Here is a 20,766-nt window from a genome sequence, read left to right as displayed (position 1 = left end):
GAAGATAAGCTGACTTTGAATGATTAAGTTTAAGGTGATGATCTTTCATCCATGATGAGATGGCAAAGAGACTGCTGAAGATCTGGGTTAAAATGAGTGGATTGTAAAAGGGAAATGAAAGGAAGATTTGTTCATCATTAGCATGTAGGTGTTAGGACAATCCTTTAGAAGAAATGACACACCTAAAGAACAAATGTGGAGAAAAAAAGACTTGGACCCAACACTGATCCTTGAGTCACACCTGTTCAAAGTTTCTATGGAGAAGACGAGGAGTTAGACCAAGAGAGACAATAGGATGTGTCCAAGAGGTTGGACTTGAACCAGTATAAAGCAGAAAAGCTAATTCCAAGTTTTTTAAGGGAAGAGATAAGCAGGGAGTGATTAAGGCATCGAAAGCTGATAAAAGGTCTAGGAGGATATGGACAGAGAAATAAGAAGCTCAAGCAGATCTAAGAGCATTAGTGACAGAAAACAGTGTAGTCTCAGCAGAGTGACCCTTGCAGAATCCAGATTGAACTGAATCTACCAGATTGTTGTCAAAGAGAAATGAAAAGAACAGCTTGTGCACTATATGTTCTAAAATTCTGGTCAGGAATGGCATACGAAAGACAGAATGATAATTCTTAATGCTAGATGGGTTGAGAGAGGGTTTCTTTAGAATAGGAATACATGAGACTTCTTAAAATCAGTAAGGAGGATACCAGAAGTCAGTGAGGCATTGCAACGAGAAATATAGGGGATCAAGGAAGGAGAGATGTACTAAAGAAGGTTTGAAGGAATGGGGCCCAGGGTGCAGGGCCTGTGGGTATACAGCAGGTCAGAAATGTAAGTGTCATTTCTAGTAGAGAAGGAAGAAGGAGGAGAATGATACGGAAGAGGGTCTGAGGACGTTTTGGGGGCTTGAATTGTTTTTAAATGTTGATGACTTTGAAAGAGAAGAAGGAAGCAAAATTATAAGGTGACAAAGACAATGGTTTTGGAGCAGCAGGAGAGCTTATGATTGACTTGAAAGCAGAGAAGAGGTAGTGGGCTTTTCTTTCTGAGTTTGTCATTACATTTCAAAGAAAGGATTTCTTTGCCGATAGCCGAGATGCAGAGAAGGAACACAAGAGGGAACTATACTTATCCAGGAAGTATGGTAGTTTCTTCTTATGCCAAGCACTTTTTGCTGAGTGCGGTTCCCTCATTTGAGCAGCATTGAGAGTGGAAAATAACTAAAGTTGGGGAGGAGTGGTATGAACATGGTGACAGACCAAAGCACAGTATGCAATAAGAGAAAAAGTGAGGGAAAAAATATTTGTTGTGCAGCCTATAGAGGGATGGGCAAAGTAATTGGAAGAAGAAGGTACAGACAAAACACAAGTAGAAAAAGTGGTAGGACATAGAGAAGAAAGATTTTGTTGCATTCTGACAGCTGGAGGTGAAGGAGCAGGAGGAATGACAGAAGGTAGAACAACGAAAGAGGAAATGAAAAGGTGGTCTGAGATATGCAAGGCAGTGAAGAATGGGGAGGAAGGAGAGGTTGTATATGAAATTGAAGTTGGTTGAAGGTGGAGACAGAGAGGAGGGCAAGAAAGTCAAATGAGATGAAAGAGTCAAGGTTGATGTTGAAGTCTCCTATAAGGTTAAGGAGATCTGACCATAGAGATACAGAAGAGAGAAAAATTCAAGTTCATCCAGTAATTGGGGAAGGATAGATTATGTTGAGAAGCATGTTATAGGAGAAGGTTACTTGAATAGCTTGATATTTAAAAAGAAGAAAATGAGAAGTGACATGAAGGCTTGTTATATTTATAGTCCAAAGTGTGCAGGATTGTTCCTTGTCGTGAAACAGTGCTGCTCACCATCCATATCAAAGACACAGTCCTTGAGCCTCACAAACTGTGGTCTGCCAAACAGATAATTCAATATTCGAGACACCATAAGCTCATCCACCTGCTTACGTCTGAGCTTATGCCTAATAAAAGGATGGCTGGATGGTATTGAAAACACTGGAACAATTAAAAAACAGTGCTGCTAGTTTTATCCGTGTGGAACTAAGCCCTGTGGAGCAGACAAATAATTGCATCTTCCACTCCAATTTTTATCCAATAGACAAAGTGCAGTGTGTCCTGGTGTTCCATCAGGAGACTCATAAAGTCCTGAACCAGCCCCTTAAAGGTCTTCATGATGTTAGACATAAGTGCCACTGATTTGTACAGTAGTCTGTACAGTAGTCATTAGGCGAAGGTACCTGCCTTCTTTGGAACTGGAACAATGCAGGATGTTTTCCAAAGCAGTGACACTTTTTGCAACCTTAATGACAAACCGAAAAGATGACAGAGGATACAACAGAGATGGTCAGTACAAGCCTTAAGAAGGAGGGGTAATCTATTAAAAAATGATTTGAGCACAGAGGGAACAGGAGCAATCAACTGCACTGGGAAGGCCCCCACAGAACACCAAGGGACAATGGTGGGAGAAGGGAGCAGAACTTCAAGTTTTCTTAGCTGAAGGCTGTTAGATGATGGGGGGAACATGAAACAAAAGGATGACTGTGCTTGCCATTGGACATCTTCTCTTGCGGAGGAGACTTTGTATAGGGTGAACACAGGAGATGTGAGTTTGGAATGGATGCACCATGACTCTTGTTGGGTTTTATGACGAGGTCCTGGTTCTGATTTTAACCTAATTTTTAATCTTATGAATTATTTTTTATTGAATCTTTAACTTCCACAAAGTCACTTGTTTTTATTTTGGATTATTTTAATTTAATGAATCCGCACAACACTTTGTTTTGGAAACTAATTGTTTTGAAATAATAGCACAAAGCACATTTTGCATCATCTCTTGTTGTATTATGTCTTGATTACCAAGTCCATCTTTGGTTGTGACAATCTGTGTTCTGGTTTAAAGAATGGTAATGCCAGCTGCGGGGAACCTGGGCATCACACTGGCCTCAGACATTGATTTTGACATCCCCATTCTAGAGCATAATCACACATAAACATCCACACACACTCATTCAGGACTAACTTAGGGTCAACAATTAACATTTATATGCTTGATTTTAAAATGTGCTGGGTACACAGAGTACCTGGAGTAAACCACACAAATATGATGAGAATATGCAAACTCCACACAAAGTGTAATTGGTGTAGAATTTAATTTGCATCCCAGCAGCTGTGAGTTACCTGTGCTGCCATGCAATAGTGGAAGGTATAATGGAAAATAAGGAGATTTGAGCCCCACCAGTATAGTACGGAATGAACTATATGCAGCATGTTTAGTTAAAAGGTCCTTTAAACTTGCTACCAGATAATGCAGGTAAAGCAGATGCAGAAAATACACATGACTACCTAAGAAGTAAGGCAAGGTTCATTTTATTGTGTTGTGTGGTGATATTATTGGCGGTTCATTATTTTATTTTGCATTTATTGCAGATAATTATTATGGCTATTATTGAACATTAGCTTTGGCATCATTTAAATATAATACATGTGATTTTTTTGTTTGTTTTTTACCCTTATGTCTTTGAATATTAAAATGTAAGCATTAAGTAATCTGTTGTTCCCCTTTCATATTTTTATGAGAGTGTTTTTCAGAATAACTAAACTGAACTGTTTGTTTGACTTAACATAGTGATCTTTGGCCTCCTGCAATGTAGTACATATCTGATAAGAACAATTGTGCACATTATTTATTACCATGTTTATATTTGAAATGTTTTCAGGAACAGTTCCCAAAGGGCCAAAGTAAAGAGGTTTCTGGCCAGAGTACTGTATTGTTGATTATCTTAGTGGAGATCCCAAGAAAAGTAATTGGGCAATTGAGTCAGTTAGAATAGTTAAACTTAGTGACAACACTGTTCCTCATTTCTGATTGTACCATGAAATTTAATGGAGTCCCCACTTAGATAGTTGACCGTCATTTGAGAAACATTTCCTGCCCCCGTAAATGTAAACCAGGGAATAAGAACTTAGAGGTCCCATATGCCACTAGAGGATTTTGTATCTAAGTTGCCCCTAGATTTTATAGGGTCCTTAGGAATTTTTCTAGAGATGCCCTTGAAGTAAAACTATAGGAACATGAAATATACAAGCTTGAGCATAGAAAGCAGAATACAGTTGAACGCTGTAGAGTAAGAGGATGGCTGTAAACCCTAGTTAAAAGATGGGAAACTGAAAAACAATTAATTATTTTGCCAGGTATAAAATAGGCTTTTTTAATTTGATTTGCATTAGTGCCCTATTAACTTTTGTGTTGTAAGAACAAAGAAAAATTTCAAGGTCCATGCTGGGTATGAGTACAGATCACATCTTGTGACATTATATGCTCTGGTTAACATGACCTGTAAGATAATTAAAAATATAATGTAGGATAGTTTTTAAAAACACCTTTTTTGATAGCTATAGGCTTGTTTCCAGTTTGTTTACAATTCAGACGAAATGATGAATTACATTCAGAGAGAAATGAAAATAAATATTTCAGATTAGTGCGTCAGTCAAGAATTAAATAAAAAGGTTTCCTTGATATAACACAACAGTGTCTTTTTCAAACCCACTACTGTTCCAAAAAGATCTGATACAGTAAATGTTCTCCTCCTGCGTCATTTTAAGGTTATAGGTTATAGGTGTTTTGTCTTTGAATGAGCGGGGCACACACAAATCCATTCCATTCTGTACATTTGCACTGGTTTCTAAACATGCAATGCCTAGGTTACAGAGGCCCTCAAAAGCAGCTACTTAACACCTTGAGCAAGATAGAATCTGCCATTGTCTCAGTCGACAATGCACTGTGCGTGGTTGTTACTTTTGAATTACACAGCAGCCTGCTTTACCTCTGCACAATGAGAGATTTAACTGAGCTTTTTTGACATAGATCATTACCAAAAAACTCTAAATGTGAAACAAATACCTACAAACTGATCCAAATTTATTACACTTATTAAACTCTAAGTAATTGATTACCTTAACATGTATCCCCTTTACAATGAAACACTTAAATCTTCACTGAGGCAGCCATTTGTTTTAAAAGTCACATAATTAGTTAAATGGAGATCATCTGTGTGCAGTCAGTGGGTTTCATCGTAGTATAAATGCACCAGCATCTGGAAGGTCCAACTGTTGGAGGGTCAGTTTCTTGGGAGAAACTAAAGCATGAAGAAAAAGGAATACTCCAAAAGAATATAGTTAGGACAATTATTAATAAATGGAAAGAATAATGTGTAGCCTTATAACAGTAAATATTTAATGTACAAAAAATATTGATTAAATTACAATGTAAACCAAAATGAGTGGACTGCACTATAAGTGCAATGGTTAGCTCTGCTGCTTCTTGGATCTAGCATCTTAGGTTTGAACTCCATACTTAGATGTGGCCTGGGTAGAGTTTACGCATTCCCTCCAAGTCTGTGTGGGTTTCCTACTGGTGCTGATTAGGTTGATTGGTGCTTACCAACTTGCTTTAGTATGAGTAAGAGTGTAGGCTGTTTGCTGCCTTGCACCCATTGTTTCTAGATAGGTCCATGCCTCTGTCATTTTATGTCGGTTTGAAAATGATGAGTGGGAATTACAATTAACACATAATTAAAATATTTGCCAGAGTCTGTATTTTTTTCTTTTTACACAAAATTGAAGCTTTATTTGGGGATATAATGTGGTGAGTTAGTAAGTGCATACTCCTTCTTTCTTACATTGTGTCTGTTCTGAATACCTATCTGTGTGAAATCTTAATTTTTCTAAAACAATCTCATCATCCAGAGTAACAGGCATCTATTTCCAACCTCTCCAGAATCAATATCAGGATAAAAACTGTCCCTGGACAGGACCCCATTTAATCACAGAGCACACTCATGTACAACAGTTAAAACTGCCTAATTTAGAGTTACCATGTAACTTAGGTTACATACAGTATCTTTAGTATGTGGAAGGAAAACCAGAGGACCTTCTACTGAAAATTCATAGTGACATAGAGTGTTCAAACAGAACAGCATCAGAAGTACTTCACTGTGAAAACAAGCATGCTGTTTTATTTATTTTCAGACTAGCAACTAGGCTGATAAGTGTATGATTTAAGGATAGAGTAGAAGTAGTATGTGGTAGCAACTGTTGCAGAAATTGAGAACTTGTTAGATATGAAACATTAATTAGATTTAATTTTGTTAATGTTCAGTATGTACAAAAGCTGTTTTTTTTCATTTGTTTTTTTAATATTTTATTTCTATTTATAAGCTCACGGGAATCCTTGTGAGAGGAGCAAAGCAACTTCAGCTTAACATCTTTATTGAGAAAATTCCTTCATTTAGGTAAGTATGAAATGTGTAATATGACATATTTGATCTTGTGTGCGAAGTTCATTCTGTATCTCTTCTTTATTTAAATCCTTACTCTTAATGTAGTTGAAGATAAAGAGATTTCAAGGGGCTGAATATTAGCCAGGCTGGATTTGCCTGTTACTCCTGGAATGAGAAGTATAGTATCTTAGTAAATATAAGGTTTGCTTTATACTGCAAGTGTGAATATCTGTGATTATATACAGTAGCCATTACAGAAGTGTAAAGAACTGTAGAAAAGCAACACAACCCCCCTCTGTGTAATGTCGAACTCAAGAGAGCCCCAGTGATAAGAAAATAGATATATTTGTGTAACCCACAGGTCATACCTCACATCTGTATTAAAGAGCAAAGGCAGATCAGATAATGGGAAAAAACTGACCACAGTAAAGCAGACATTTGAATGAGCACTCCTCATTTTTATGCATCATGTTTTGTAATGAACTTTTACAAGCAACAAAACAAAATGGTCAGTGATCGTTTGACTCTGACTCTATAATCATTTGCCATCTATCGCTGATTATAATGTTAATTTTTTAAATATTCTGCCTACAAAGTCAAGCTTTCCTTTTTCAGCATACATCTTATAACTGAGTGATTCCATGAATGTCCATACTGTTATGTAGATTTTGTGTTTTATAGCATCAAAATTCTGCACCTTAAAGTGGACAACAAAACTATGTTATATTAGATGCTGTGACGGTGCAGGCTGTCTCCATGCTCTCACTCTTGTCTGGGAACCTCTTGAACTTGACACCATCGATAGTCATGACTGGGATGAGCTGAGTAGATAAGGACAAACATAGCAACCAAGGGGATAGTGAAAAAGTGCAAGTGCTGTTAAAACTGTCTGGCAGGAAACTCATTTAAAATCCACAAGCCATGGGGCCTTCCTTTAAAACATGCCTCTCTGGCTTACCCTACCCAGAGAGATGTCAACCAACAGGTTTCAGACACCCATCTCATCCGGCCCGTGTTCCTGTGACCAATCCACCGGCATTTGTGGGCAACCACTGAGCCCTGCTCCACCCGAACCTCTGCCAATCCTGGCTCAACCCGCTGCGGGTGCTCTGTACTTCCACTGCTGCCATTGGCTCCACCTGATGAAACCACCATCATAGCATAATGGTTGCTACTGCTCCCAAGACGCTCAACAGGAGTGACTGACACAGCTCCCTCCTGAGTGATGGCCACTCGCTCCTTCTTCAGGCTCTACTCCCATTCACCTGCTTCCCTTCTCTGCACTAGTTTGCTTTCTTTCTCTTTCCTGCCTGCTTCTTCTCCTGTCCTTTAACCTTCACACTATTCTCTTTTCCTTTTTTTTTCATCCCTTGTTACCTTGCGCTCCCGTTTTGATATGGTGGGGAGCAGTTGCAGGTGTGATCACCTGATTGCTGCCCTGGGTTGATACTGAGACAATCAGACCACCCATACGTGCCAGCAAGGAAATGCATGTTTGGCTGACTGCCTCGCACCAATCTGGAGATGAGGCATGTTCACAGCAGATCACTCGCATCTGCTCCACTCCCCAGCGCAAGTGCAACCAATTATTTATTTATTAAATTGGCCACTTTTTTGAGCCCCGAACCCGCTATACCACGGATGCATTAATTAATTTTTTGCATTTTTTTGAGATCCAGCACTCATTTTGTTTTTTTTTTTGTTTTTTTAAAGTTTTGTTTTATTTAGATTTTATTTTTATGGTCTTGGTCACCATCTTGTTTATTTCGATCACCTCCATTTTGTTTTGGATAGCTCCCACGTTGTTAGGAATGTGTCTTCCGAGGTTGTGACTTGTCGTTAACAATGATACATGATAAAAGGTCTGTGTTGATGGATTCAAAACGCTTGTCAAACCTTATTCCTGAATTCTTTCTGGCTTTTTGACTCAAGCTTGAATTATTGTAAGTGATGTTTACCTTGTGTGGGGTTAGGATTAGGGTAGGGGATATCAGCCCGAAGGCCATATGGAGAACGCATAGGTACGCTGACTCTATTTATAAAATTTTTATTTTGTAGAAACCACCCATCCTACTAATTTAGTTCCAGTTTTCCTTTTATTCCTGTCCTATCCTATCCCCATATATAAGTAAATAATACCTATTTATTATTTTAAAAAAAAAATGTATTGCCTAATTTTGTTCCTCCGTAAGGGATTCAGGGTTAGGGTAACACATGAAGAAGCAGTCCTCAGTGATGACATGTTGTTTATGGGTGTGTTTGTACTTGATCCTGCTTCCCCCATAATGTGTTTTAGGACTGTTTGAAGACTTTTTCTTTTTCTCCAAACACTCTAGGATAATCTTACTTTGGGCTTCTGCCATGAAGGCCTAATAGTAGCATTAAAGGCTACATCATGAAATGCAAACCTGTTGTTGTCACCAAGATCAAAAGGCCAGATTATAATTTGTTAAAAAAATTCTAAAATGTGCCACAAGTCTTCCAAATGAAAGTATTACAGATTGATCAAGTCAAATCCAATCAAATTTTATCAAAATCAGTTGAATCAAATGTTAACTTGTTGCATAAAATTAAAGAAACAGTTCAAATTGTAGTGAAATGTTTACTTACAGAAGCTCAATAAAAAATAAATATTATAAAGACCCACAACCCACCCAAACACAAATAATAACTTGGATAGATGCTGCTGGAACATGCTAAAGAAGTTTGCTCATTCTGATATTCCCTAGGTTGAAGTCACCAGCATTCTAGGATCAGAATAAATTCATCCTTAGAATGTTGGTAAAAGAGTGAATCATTTCTGTTATCGAGTTAATAAATATTAACCAGAATTATGTAAATTACCCTTCTAGTCAATCATGTGGATTAATTCAGTGAGTATTTCAAAGTCTAGATAACACATTTTAGTTTTAATTTTAATATACTCGCTTTTTTACCATTACTGATTCACATAAATCTCCAGTCTCCCTCTTGCTTTTTCCTCTTTGTCTGGTTGTATCAGCTGAAATCTGTCCAGCATTAGAATGGCATCTGAAATATGACATTTAAACCTGTTCTTTTCAGTGCACACAATGCTTCAGCACTTGAACTTACCATAACTCACCATGAGATTTAAAAATTCATCCAACATATTTAAAAGTGATCACACAGACAGTTCTGAATCCTTTCAACCTTACTTTTATCCTTGCTCTGCATCTTCATCCTTTTCGTCTCTTTCAGAGCTGTTTAGGCTGTAGCGATTGCAGTACTACTAACTGAGTATGGGTGTTTTTAAAATTTCCCACTTTACTGTCCTCGGAGTCTCTTACATTCGCAAATGTTATAGATATAAGATCCTTCTGAACCTCTTCACTAATATTTTAACATCTCAAGCTTGCTTCTTGTCTAAAAGATACTTCAGATGGGCAAATGCTTGGATCTGCATCTTCAATGACATCAGCATATTTTCAGTTTAAAAATTCATTTAAAACTTCATAGTAACAAGCCATGGGCCAAATCTTAACTTAAGGTAACTAATATTGTAAGGAAAAAATCATCTTCCACAGCAAAGAAAAATTTTACATGTCAAAACCATGTCATCTGTCAAACTTGGTGTTTTCATGTGTTTGGGAAAACATGGCTGCTCCTGTACCTGGCTCACTTACTTTTATTGATGGTGTAAATAATGGCAAGTAGCAGAATGAGATCAAAAATATACAGATAATTTGTTTAATTGTGCACAGGGAAATACCATCATATTTACTGGAAGATGCTTCATCATTTACTTCATCAAAGTTAATTTGTCCTAATCCTCTATTATAAGTGAGCATGAGACTGTTATTACTCTAAAAATGTAAATCTTATATGCATAAAAAATACTCACAAATAGGTAAATCTGTATGCGTTTACCTATCATTTTTTTTAAATCACTGGCCCTGTATAATGATCTTATTTAATCAGTTGAGATTTGATTTGTCAGTTTGGTCTACATTTTACTGTTAATACATTTGCTGTTTTTTTTTTCTGCTGACGGTTTTATAATAATATTTTTTTATAATAAATAATTTTCATTCATACAACCAAATATTTATAATTGATGAATTAGGATAAATAAATTTCCTAGTTAAACTTAATTGCCACTCCAACCAACCAAGCCGACAGTCACTTCCTAAAATATTCTGCATATATTTTAAAATACTATGTTTTTCTTCAGTAGAAATAAGTACAGTACTAATATTTAATCCATCTTATCTTAGCCACTTTAGGCAGAAATCAGAAACCACCCAAGACGGGGAATCTGTTACCTTATAGTTACTAGTCCTTGACCAATTTAAAGCTGCTTATCAAAGTACATGCATGTGTTTGGGATATGGGTAGAAAATTGAGTATTCAGATCCAGGACTGAAGCTGTGAGAAAGCAGCATTAACCACTGCATCACCATCAAGGATTTTCATATTAAAATCCTATACTTTTACAGTATTGTTTTTAAGAATTTCATATTTTCAGAAAAATAAAATCATAGAAATACTGTATAGTAAATAAATATACAGTATTTTTATGTCAGCATTGTTAACAACTGGTGTATGTAAATATTGTTATGATGTTTTGATACTTTTGACAGTATCTTATGAGATTCATCTACCCTTTGTTGTTAATGTCCACTCTTAAAATATTTCTATATTTTTGTGCTTCTGTAAAACTCTTTACTTTGTCATAGTGCTCTTGATAAAATATAGGACATACTGTATTAACCTTGTTTTCTTACAATTTTGTAACGTTGTCTTAATATATTTTATTATTTTCTGACCTTCTGAATTTTTTTTCCTCTTCCCATTACATTATACTATTTACATCAGTGGTTTTTACCTTGGTAATATTTGCAATCCTTTGACCTTGTCATCACATTCGAGTCAACAGTAATACATTTCATGCTGCCAAGCTAGATATTAGTGGTAATTTAACTTGCTTTTATATCTGGGCAGCTTCTTAATTATTAGTATTAAAAGTAAAATGACTTTATGTGTAACAAATTATATAAATTTTTACAGTATTTCATATTATCCATAACATTTTTAAATCTAGTATGCAGTTATTTATTGTAATTTAAGTTTTCTTTGCACCTGAAAGAAGACCCAAGAATATTGTATACAAAGAAGCTTCCCACAATTAGGTGTGGACACCACTCATGAAATTTTAATATGTGAAAAATAGATGGAAAGCTTGCAAACACATTTAAATTCAAAATATGCCTACTAATGAAAAAGGGAAATATAATTTTGTGTCAGTGCATTAATATCTAAAAGGGGATATCTTTATGTATGGATTTGCATGTAAACTGTGAATAATAAGTGAGCGTAAAACACCCTGATTGATGGGCTGATGCAAACAGGAAGACAAGTCAGAAAGTGTTGTGCTGGGTTTGGTTGACAAAGAGTGAGTGTGTGAGGGAGTCAGTGAGAGAAAGAATCTATACTTTTATCATTTTTAGAGAAGCAAATACTTGCAACCAAACCTGTGTAGGCAGCAGAGCATTAAAACATGTTTCTGTGGATCATGGGTTGTTGTAAGATTTGGCGGTTTAAATGTTTACTTTATTGATTTATTGCAACTCATTTTAACTTGTACCAAGGAGCAAAGCTCCCATGAAAGACTGCCAGCTTAATGGAATAATTGCAGGTCAGGCTGTGGCACATTAATTTCTAGGCAATGTGGGATGAATGGCATATAAATCGGAATGGGTTATCACCATAGAGTTATAGATGGTCTGCCTCACTCAGCCTTGTCCATTCTTGGTTATGACTACTGACATCCCTGGATAAAGGAAGGTAACCTTGGCTCTGTGTTTGGATTAGCAGTGGTGAGATCAGGAAGAGAACAATTTAGGACAAGAGGAGAGAAGAAACTGATTCTTCCTATGGAAGGACTGTGAAAAAAAAATGGACAATTGATCTGAAAAAATTTTTTACTAGTTGTAATTGTTTTTATTCATTGTGTTCATTTGTCCTGTATGTGGTTTTACAGTTTTTATGGGTGGGGGGTAGGGAGTATTTTGGTGTTTATTTTTTTTTAAACTGTGCGGTGGCCTCATCCTCGGGCTACCAGATTCATCATGTGTCAGGCTGAGGTAATCATCATGGCTGTGCAAACTGGCAGTTTGTAGTTTGGGGTGTGCATTAAGATGGTGTGGGTGATATTATAATTGTTTAATTCACTGGTTGTTAGTGTAATTCTTTTTAACTCATGCCGGGGCACAGCATGCAAGTGAACCTGTGTGCCAGCATAATGGAATGTTTGCAGTAGTGCTGCGTTGCATTATTTGATAGTGGTGTTAATAAGCAAAATTTGCCAAAAATGTTTTTTGCAACGAATATGCTATATTCTCTGTTAACCGTCTTTACCGAATATTTTCCTGTTAATTAGCTGTGCATCCAGCTTAGGTGAAAATTGTTTTCAGAACAACCCATGACACTTTGCGAGGCCAGTATAACATCCCAGAACTATATGAGCCACACACAGAACTTTCACATGTTCGTACTGTAAGATCGTTGCCACTCTGCTTCGGGCATGCATGATGTGCCGATCCACTGCATACGCCAGTCTTCCGCACAGCATGCATTTTATTTAAAAAAAAAACAACACATCATTTTGTCATATATGTTATACAGCATAAGATACAGTAATATTACACTCATATTTAAATAAACCTTGTTTTTCACAATTGTCATTATCGTAGAGTGAGACTAGCTAAAGCCATGTGCGATAACATGTGACTGCTTTACCACTTTTAAGCTTCTGTAGAAATTCGGCCTGTGCAGGCGTGAGTCTTTGCAGTGGGGAGCAATGTAATTTGAATACTTGTGAGGACAGCAATGCCCCTTGAAGACGGAGAGGATGAGCGGTGGACTGACACTCTGGCATAAGCAGCTGTTTATTGTCTCATTAAGAAAGGACCGTGATCAGCTGTTAACCTCGAGAAACTCTGCTTATCCTCCTCTTCCTCAAGGGGGATTGGTGTCCTCACAAGTCTTCACACTGCCTTCGTTCTCCTGCCGACCAGCTGCACTGTTCATTGCACCTCTTTTTAAGCTTGAGGCATTTTAAGGGCCAGGATGCACTTGCCTTTATGAAAATAGAGTATCTACAAAATATGAAAGGCACACAGGAGACATGAGTGAACAAGACTGGAAACAAAGAGCTGGTGCACAATACGCTGTGAGACTGCTAGCAAAATGTTATTGAGAAATAGTAAATAGAGCAAATACAGATGAGCATATAATAATGATGAATACATACATATACATATATATGTGTGTTACAAATCTGTTTATCATAGCTATAGATATGATACTGTTAGGTGCTGTGTCCTTACAAGACTGGCAGAGCAATCGGTTTTGTTTGGAATACACGTGATGCATTAGGGTAGAAATAAGATAAGACACCAGCTACAGACCATGGACATAAGTAAGATCGGACATTACTAGATAAGACATATCGATGGATACTGTAACTGCCACTGGATATATAATACTGATTTCTGTACACTGGTGGCTCATCTCCACATGGGTAAATTGTATATGTAATTAGCCATGTCCTGTAGCCATATATAAAACAAAGCCTAAAAAGAAGCTGCCCCTCTCCCTTTCCCCTCATCAGAAATCACAGGACACGCCATGAAATAATAAAAACAAAAGATTTACTATTATGTACAAGGTATTTCTTTCTTCTTGGCGGAAGAAGAAAGTGTGAAGCATCTGCACAGATACATGTGAAACAAAAAAGATGTGCCGCTACACCAAAACCGTGACTTCAGACAATGGAACGAGCCAGTCCCATGCCACTGCTTCGTGCCACGGCCAATGTGTGAACCAAGAGTGGAACTCTGTGTGTGAAATATCTATGTTTTATTTACTTATTGTTAGTTTGTGTCTGTGTCCCTCTGTGTCTTTTGTTGTTTGATACATGGTGGCACAGTGGTTAGCACTGCTACCTCACAGCTCATGTCACATATTTGGCCACAATAGGTCCAGCATAGTTCATCGGCTAGTAGAGCAGCCTTTCACCTTACACATTGAGACACCACCACATGCATTAAAAAGTATCTGGCTGTGCTCTGCAATTGACTGTTAAAGATCATGTGTGGCATTATAGTGGGAGACAGGAAAAAGTGTAAGGAGCCAGCATCAGAGCAGGTAGCTGCTATTACCTAACACATGCAATGATGTGATTGCTGTTACAAGGAATAGTACAGGCCGTATGAAAAACTGAGGGTTCAGGCAGTTACCTTATCATTAAGCCCAGCCACCACATACAGTACCATCACATCTGTCTAAGCTACTTTGCCTCAAAACAAATGAATTATGGGTTGACATAGGCCACTGTGCCATGACATTTGTTGGTGTCATCTTGGCATCACAGATAATTTGTGTGTTAATGGAATGTCACTGCTCATGGTTAACCCTTTAACCGCCAACTCCCTAAATATTCCCCACGCCAGGCGAAATCTGAACAATTTTCGTTTTTTTACTTTTTTACATTTTTTTTTTACATTTTTTACATTTATTCAAGCAGTATTGACCACTAAATGTTGTGCAAGTTCTAGAAATGGGCAAACACATAATAAAACACAAAATGTACCTTTTCTCAGGCTTCTGGATTTATTGTCTACAACAAAACAGAACAGTCAAAAGTAGTTCAGTCAATCATAGTTTCATTCCCAGTATTTGAGTTTGCTGTGCCACAGGCCAAAGCAGGGAACTGCACAAAGTCCTGGATTGCTGGGACACTTTGAGCAGAAGGTCTTGACGTCTCTACGCTGACCCTTCTTTGAACAGACACGACAGCGTGCCTGTGGCTTGGTCCAAGTTGGTGTTGGTTCAAGTTTGTCTGGAAAGTGACGTTCTGTGAGCCTCACCACTGCCTCTACTCTATCTGCATGTTGTTCCTCACCAGAGAAAATGAAGGCTGCAATGACGTCATGTTCAAACTGCAGAAATGTTTTTGTGCCTCCATTTTTCTGGTACAAAATGTGAGCATTTAACATTGCCATTTGATAACTTTTTGTACCACTTCATAGTTTTTCTTGCAGCCGAATAGGGTTCCAATATTTGGTCCTGCTTGTCAACAGCACCCATGTTGCTGTTATACTCAATGATGCATTGAGGCTTGTAACGGACATCAGTAGGTGATGGGCGTCCTCTTCTGCGGGGAGCCTCCTGCACAGACTCATTGTGCTGAGTTGTTAGCATGTGAACATCTTTTTTGTCTCGAAATTTCAGGCACAGCAATGGGCCACTGCGGTATGCAATGTGCTGACCCGGTGCTGGCGCTGAATTGCGAACTTCTGGAGGGACCCTGTTAGAACGAATTGTGCCACATGCTGTAGTTTTACGGTGATGAAGGTAATGGAACAGCCTACAACTGGAGTACCAGTTATCCATCCAAATGGTGTACCCATTGTCCAATAGTGTTAGGGCAAGGTACACAACAATTTTTTCTGAAAGTCCAAAGTCCTTACATTCATCTGGCAACACTGCTGAAATACTACTCATAGGATCCTCTTTGCCGGTGTATATACGAAATCTATAAATGTAACCTGAATTCTCAGCTAAGCAAAACATCTTGATACCAAACCGTGCCCTTTTCAATGGTAGATACTGTTGAAACTGTAAGCGGCCCTTCCACAACAATAAACTTTCATCAACTGCAACTGACGGTCCTGGCATGTAGGGCAACTGAAATGCTTCAAATAAATGATCAATCAAAGGACGTAGCTTGAACAAGCGGTCGCGGTTTGGATCTTTCTTATCTGGCTCATTTCTGTTGTCATTCAAATGAAAGAATTTCAGCAGCAAAGAGAATCGGTTACGTGTCATGACTGCTGCAAAAATAGGTGTTGCATACATAGGATCTGTAGACCAGTACATCTCAATATCTGGTTTTCTGATTATTCCCATCAACATCAAAATCCCAATGAATTTTTTCATTTCGTTTTCATCAGTGTCAAACCAAGCACGAACACGGGAATGTGGAGGTAAATTGGGATTTTTCTCAATAAACTGTGCTGCATACAGATTTGTCTGATGAACAAAATGTCTGATCAAATCAGGTGACACAAACAGCTCATAAAACTGCTCAGCAGTGTAATTGTTTACATCAACAATAAAGCCAGACGTTGCCTCAAACGGATGCAGAAAAGGTAGTTCACCTCGGGCAGCAGTCTAGCTGAGGTGCTGGGGATACACCCACTCAGCGCCGTCATCCGATGCGTCTTCATTCACAGTATCATGCAGCGCACGTTGCTGCTCATCATTGTCGCTAAAATCTTCTTCAGAACTGCTACAATCATGATCAGAATTGTCCAAAATCGCCTGCAAAGCCTCACTTGAAGTCAGTTTAGGTTTCGCCATATTCACAGCTGTCACATGTGAATCACGTCACATGACCGGCCAAAACAACCACAGAGTTGTCGAAATGCAATGTAGTAATAATACCCACGCCAAACCGTCAGTTATACTACTTGCCAGGCATTCATATAACCACAGGCAAATGTGCCGGATAATTCCGGCAGTATGGCGTTAGCAATAAAACAACGGTGCCGGATATATCCGGCAGAGGGCGGTTAAGGGGTTAATAAAAGCAGCTTCATTCTTGCTAGGTGCTCTTATTGCAATATGAGTGCAGTAAATCGCTCTAATTATGTTAGGAGAACTTGACTATGATGCAAATTGCCTTTTTATGTTGGCAGAAACATAGTATGTTTTACGTACAGTACTGTACAAAAGTTTTAGGCAGGTGTGAAAAAATGCTGTAAACAAAGAATGCTTTCAGAAATATAAATAATGATTGTTTATTGTTATCAATTTACAAAATGCAAAGTGAGCGAACAAAAGAAAAATCTAAATCAAATCAATATTTGGTGTTACTACCTTTTGCCTTCAAACCAGCATCAATTCTTATAGGTACACTTGCACAAAGTCAGGGATTTTGTAGGATTATAGTCAGGTGTATGATCAACCAATTATACCAAACAGGTGCTAATGATCATCAATGTCACACGTAGGTTGAAACACAGTCATTAACTGAAACAGAAACCGCTATGTAGGAGGCTTAAAACTGGGTGAGGAACAGCCAATCTCTGCTACCAAGGTGAGGTTGTGGAAGACAGTTTCATGTCATGGCAAGATTGAGCACAGCAACAAGACACAAGGTAGTTATACTACATCAGCAAGGTCTCTCCCGGACAAAGATTTCAAAGCAGACTGGGGTTTCAAGATGTGCTGTTCAAGCTCTTTTGAAGAAGCACAAAGAAACGGGCAACATTGAGGCTCATAGACGCAGTGGTCGGCCAAGGAAACTTAGTGCAGCAGATGAAAGATACATCAAGCTTATTACCCTTTGAAATCGGAAGATGTCCAGCAGTGCCATCAGCTCAGAACTGGCAGAAACCAGTGGGACCCAGGGACACCCATCTACTGTCAGGAGAAGTCTGGCCAGAAGTGGTCTTCATGGAAGAGTTGCAGCCAAAAAGCCATACCTCCAACGTGGAAACAAGGCCAAGCGACTCAAGTATGCACAAAAACATAGCAACTGGGGTGCAGAAAAATGGCAGCAGGTACTCTGGACTGATGAGTTAAAATTTGAAATATTTGGCTGTAGCAGAAGGCAGTTTGTTTGTCGAAGGGCTGGAGAGCGGTACAATAATGAGTGTCTGCAGGCAACAGTGAAGCATGGTGGAGGTTCCTTGAACATTTGGGGCTGCAAATGGAGTTGGAGATTTGGTCAGGATTAATGGTGTTCTCAATGCTGAGAAATACAGGCAGATACTTATCCATCATGCAATACCATCAGGGAGGCGTATGATTGGCCCCAAATTTATTCTGCAGCAGGACAACGACCCCAAACATACAGCCAAAGTCATTAAGAACTATCTTCAGCGTAAAGAAGAACAAGAAGTCCTGGAAGTGATGGTATGGCCCCCACAGAGCCCTGATCTCAACATCATCGAGTGTGTCTGGGATTACATGAAGAGACGGAAGGATGTGAGGAAGCCTACATCCACAGAAGATCTGTAGTTAGTTCTCCAAGATGTTTGGAACAACCTACCAGCCGAGTTCCTTCAAAAACTGTGTGCAAGTGTACCTAGAAGAATTGATGCTGTTTTGAAGGCAAAGGGTGGTCACACCAAATATTGATTTGATTTAGATTTCTCTTTTGTTCATTCACTGCATTTTGTTGATTGATGAAAATAAATGATTAACACTTCCATTTTTGAAAGAAATCTTTGTTTACAGCATTTTTTCACACCTGCCTAAAACTTTTGCACAGTGCTGTATGTGCACCTACACCGTACGAAAACTGAATGTAGCACGTCGGTGGATTCTATCACAGCGGGCATGATGGAGTGGAGGTTGTCCGAGATATTCCTGACCTGTTGGCCAGTTCTCTGAGCAGTAACAGCAGGAAACTGATATAAATGTTCTTCAGTACAAATATAAAGCATGGGCCTTCTAATAACTAACTAAAGTATAGTCTGTACATAATATTGATCACTTTTGAGGTAGAATGTCATATCAATGCAATTTATAATAACGGCTTGGTGATACGCGTTGTTATGCACACGAGTCATCATTTAGATGGTTTGGCTGCATTTCCCTACTTGATCAAGAAAATCATAATTTCCCATTTTCTCTGAAATGTTACGTATGCATGGGTCAGTTTTGCCATAAATATACATTTGTTTCACCCATCAAATTTTCTTTTATAAATCCTGATGTTTCAGTGGGAAGTTACATATACACATTTCAAGCTTCTTTTTGTACATATGCAGTCTTTATAAATGAGGCCCTAGGTGGATGTTTTCAGTTATTATTGATTGATTTTGAAATGTACATATTTTTATTATCATCTGTCATAATGCTAACCATATGTATCTGTGCATTCATTTGTATGTGTGTTGAGAATTAAGTTCTGCATGATGCTATGAGTTACTGCTTTAATTTATAAAAATACAAATAGAACAATTTGTGCAAAGTAGAAGAATTGTCACATGTTGTGACCACGAAGTCCTTGTGTCATAATTAGGGCAACCCATATCCCTTGGTTTTTCTTGGGGGCTCCTCCATCGTTAGATATTGTGTGTGAAAGGGAATGGTATTGTGGGAGGTTGAATGGCTATGGTGGAGTCAGTAAACATGTTCATGATTAAGGGTGATGTAAATGATTGGTCTAATGGAATTAGGTTTTGGGTATTTGGAAACAATGTTTCTAAAGTGGTGTTATTGCTGTTTTATATACAGTTTCTACACCTGTATTCCTCCCAGGTCTATTAGACCTAAATAACACAAGTGTATTGTAAATGTGTTGGGTAGGAGTCGTAGCATGTTCTCAGTAAAAATTTGTCCCTTAACATGCTGTTCAAAGAAAATGAGCCAAGGACATTGAATCTCAGGTTGAAAAATGAATGTTATTTTTTTTTTCTTTTTAGTAAACATTACAAATGGGTCTTGCAGACCCAAGCACAACACAAGGGTTAAATTGAAAAGTACAGTACATGTTCTTCATTTTTAATAAGATAATATTCAAATACTAAACATTATTAAATCATTCTTTGGGTGTTTTTGATTGTGTCTAATAATTTATTTCTAATGTTAAAAGTTTCCATTCAGGTACTATCAGCTCTCGGCTAAACTGCACAAATACATCCCACGTTGCCTAGAAATTAATGTGCCACTTCCTGACCTGCACAAATACAAATACACACACCAGTATAGTAGTCTGTATTTTAATTTTACAGAGTAGTTAAAAAGAAAGTTTTTGCCTGAAATAAAAGAATCTTCCTAAACAAACAAACCATAATCAACCTCAGAGGTTTTTTAATATGCATTAAACTAGCCTTGATGTTTTCATTTAATTTATTTCATTTTTTATTTCACGTTATTTTCCTTACCACATTAATAACTTTGTCATTGACGTACTTAATTTTTATCCTTGACGTGACCAAGTACATAATCATCCAATGTCATTGATGTGGAATTTATCCTTGAGAGAGTCATATCTTACTTTTCTGTGACAACATGTGCTACATCCAGGTTCAGATTCTTCAACCAGTACTTACCAGTAAATAGCAGTTTCTTGCATCATCAAACTTACAAGTTAGGAATCATAAAGTTTATTAGATTTCTGTTTTTGTTAGTCCAGTGTACATTTAATTTACCATATTTTTAAAATTGTCTGTACCAACTACCATCTGTGCTAAGACAGATACCTTCATTTCCATATTCACTGCAGTATCCCACAGAGACCAGCTGTTTTGTTCATGTTAACAATCTGTAAATGAGGAATTGTGAAAGAATAGAAAATGTTATGAAGGTTTTATATGTGGGACTGTAGAATTTACTGTACATTGACAATTTACCACCATTACTAGCGCATAAAAGACTTTGTGCACTTTGGTTAGCAAAAATAGGCATGGGAACTGGGGAAGGACTTGTATTCAGAAAAATATTGTAATTGT

The 20,766-nt window shown here is 37.8% G+C and overlaps 1 protein-coding gene across 1 annotated transcript in view; it reads left to right on the top strand.

Moving 5' to 3' along the window:
• scarb2c (scavenger receptor class B, member 2c) overlaps positions 1-20,766 on the top strand; it is a 155,118-nt gene that overhangs the window by 75,103 nt on the left and 59,249 nt on the right. The window contains exon 9 of the mRNA XM_028802315.2: positions 6,213-6,286. Within this exon, the coding sequence (XP_028658148.2) occupies positions 6,213-6,286 (74 nt within the window). The remainder of the gene's footprint in view (positions 1-6,212; positions 6,287-20,766) is intronic.

This window comes from Erpetoichthys calabaricus, chromosome 5 (genome assembly GCF_900747795.2).
Source record: "Erpetoichthys calabaricus chromosome 5, fErpCal1.3, whole genome shotgun sequence".
In the NCBI taxonomy this organism is placed as follows: domain Eukaryota; kingdom Metazoa; phylum Chordata; class Cladistia; order Polypteriformes; family Polypteridae; genus Erpetoichthys; species Erpetoichthys calabaricus.
Note: the sequence above shows the minus strand (reverse complement) of the source record. Positions and strands in the feature narration are given on the sequence as shown.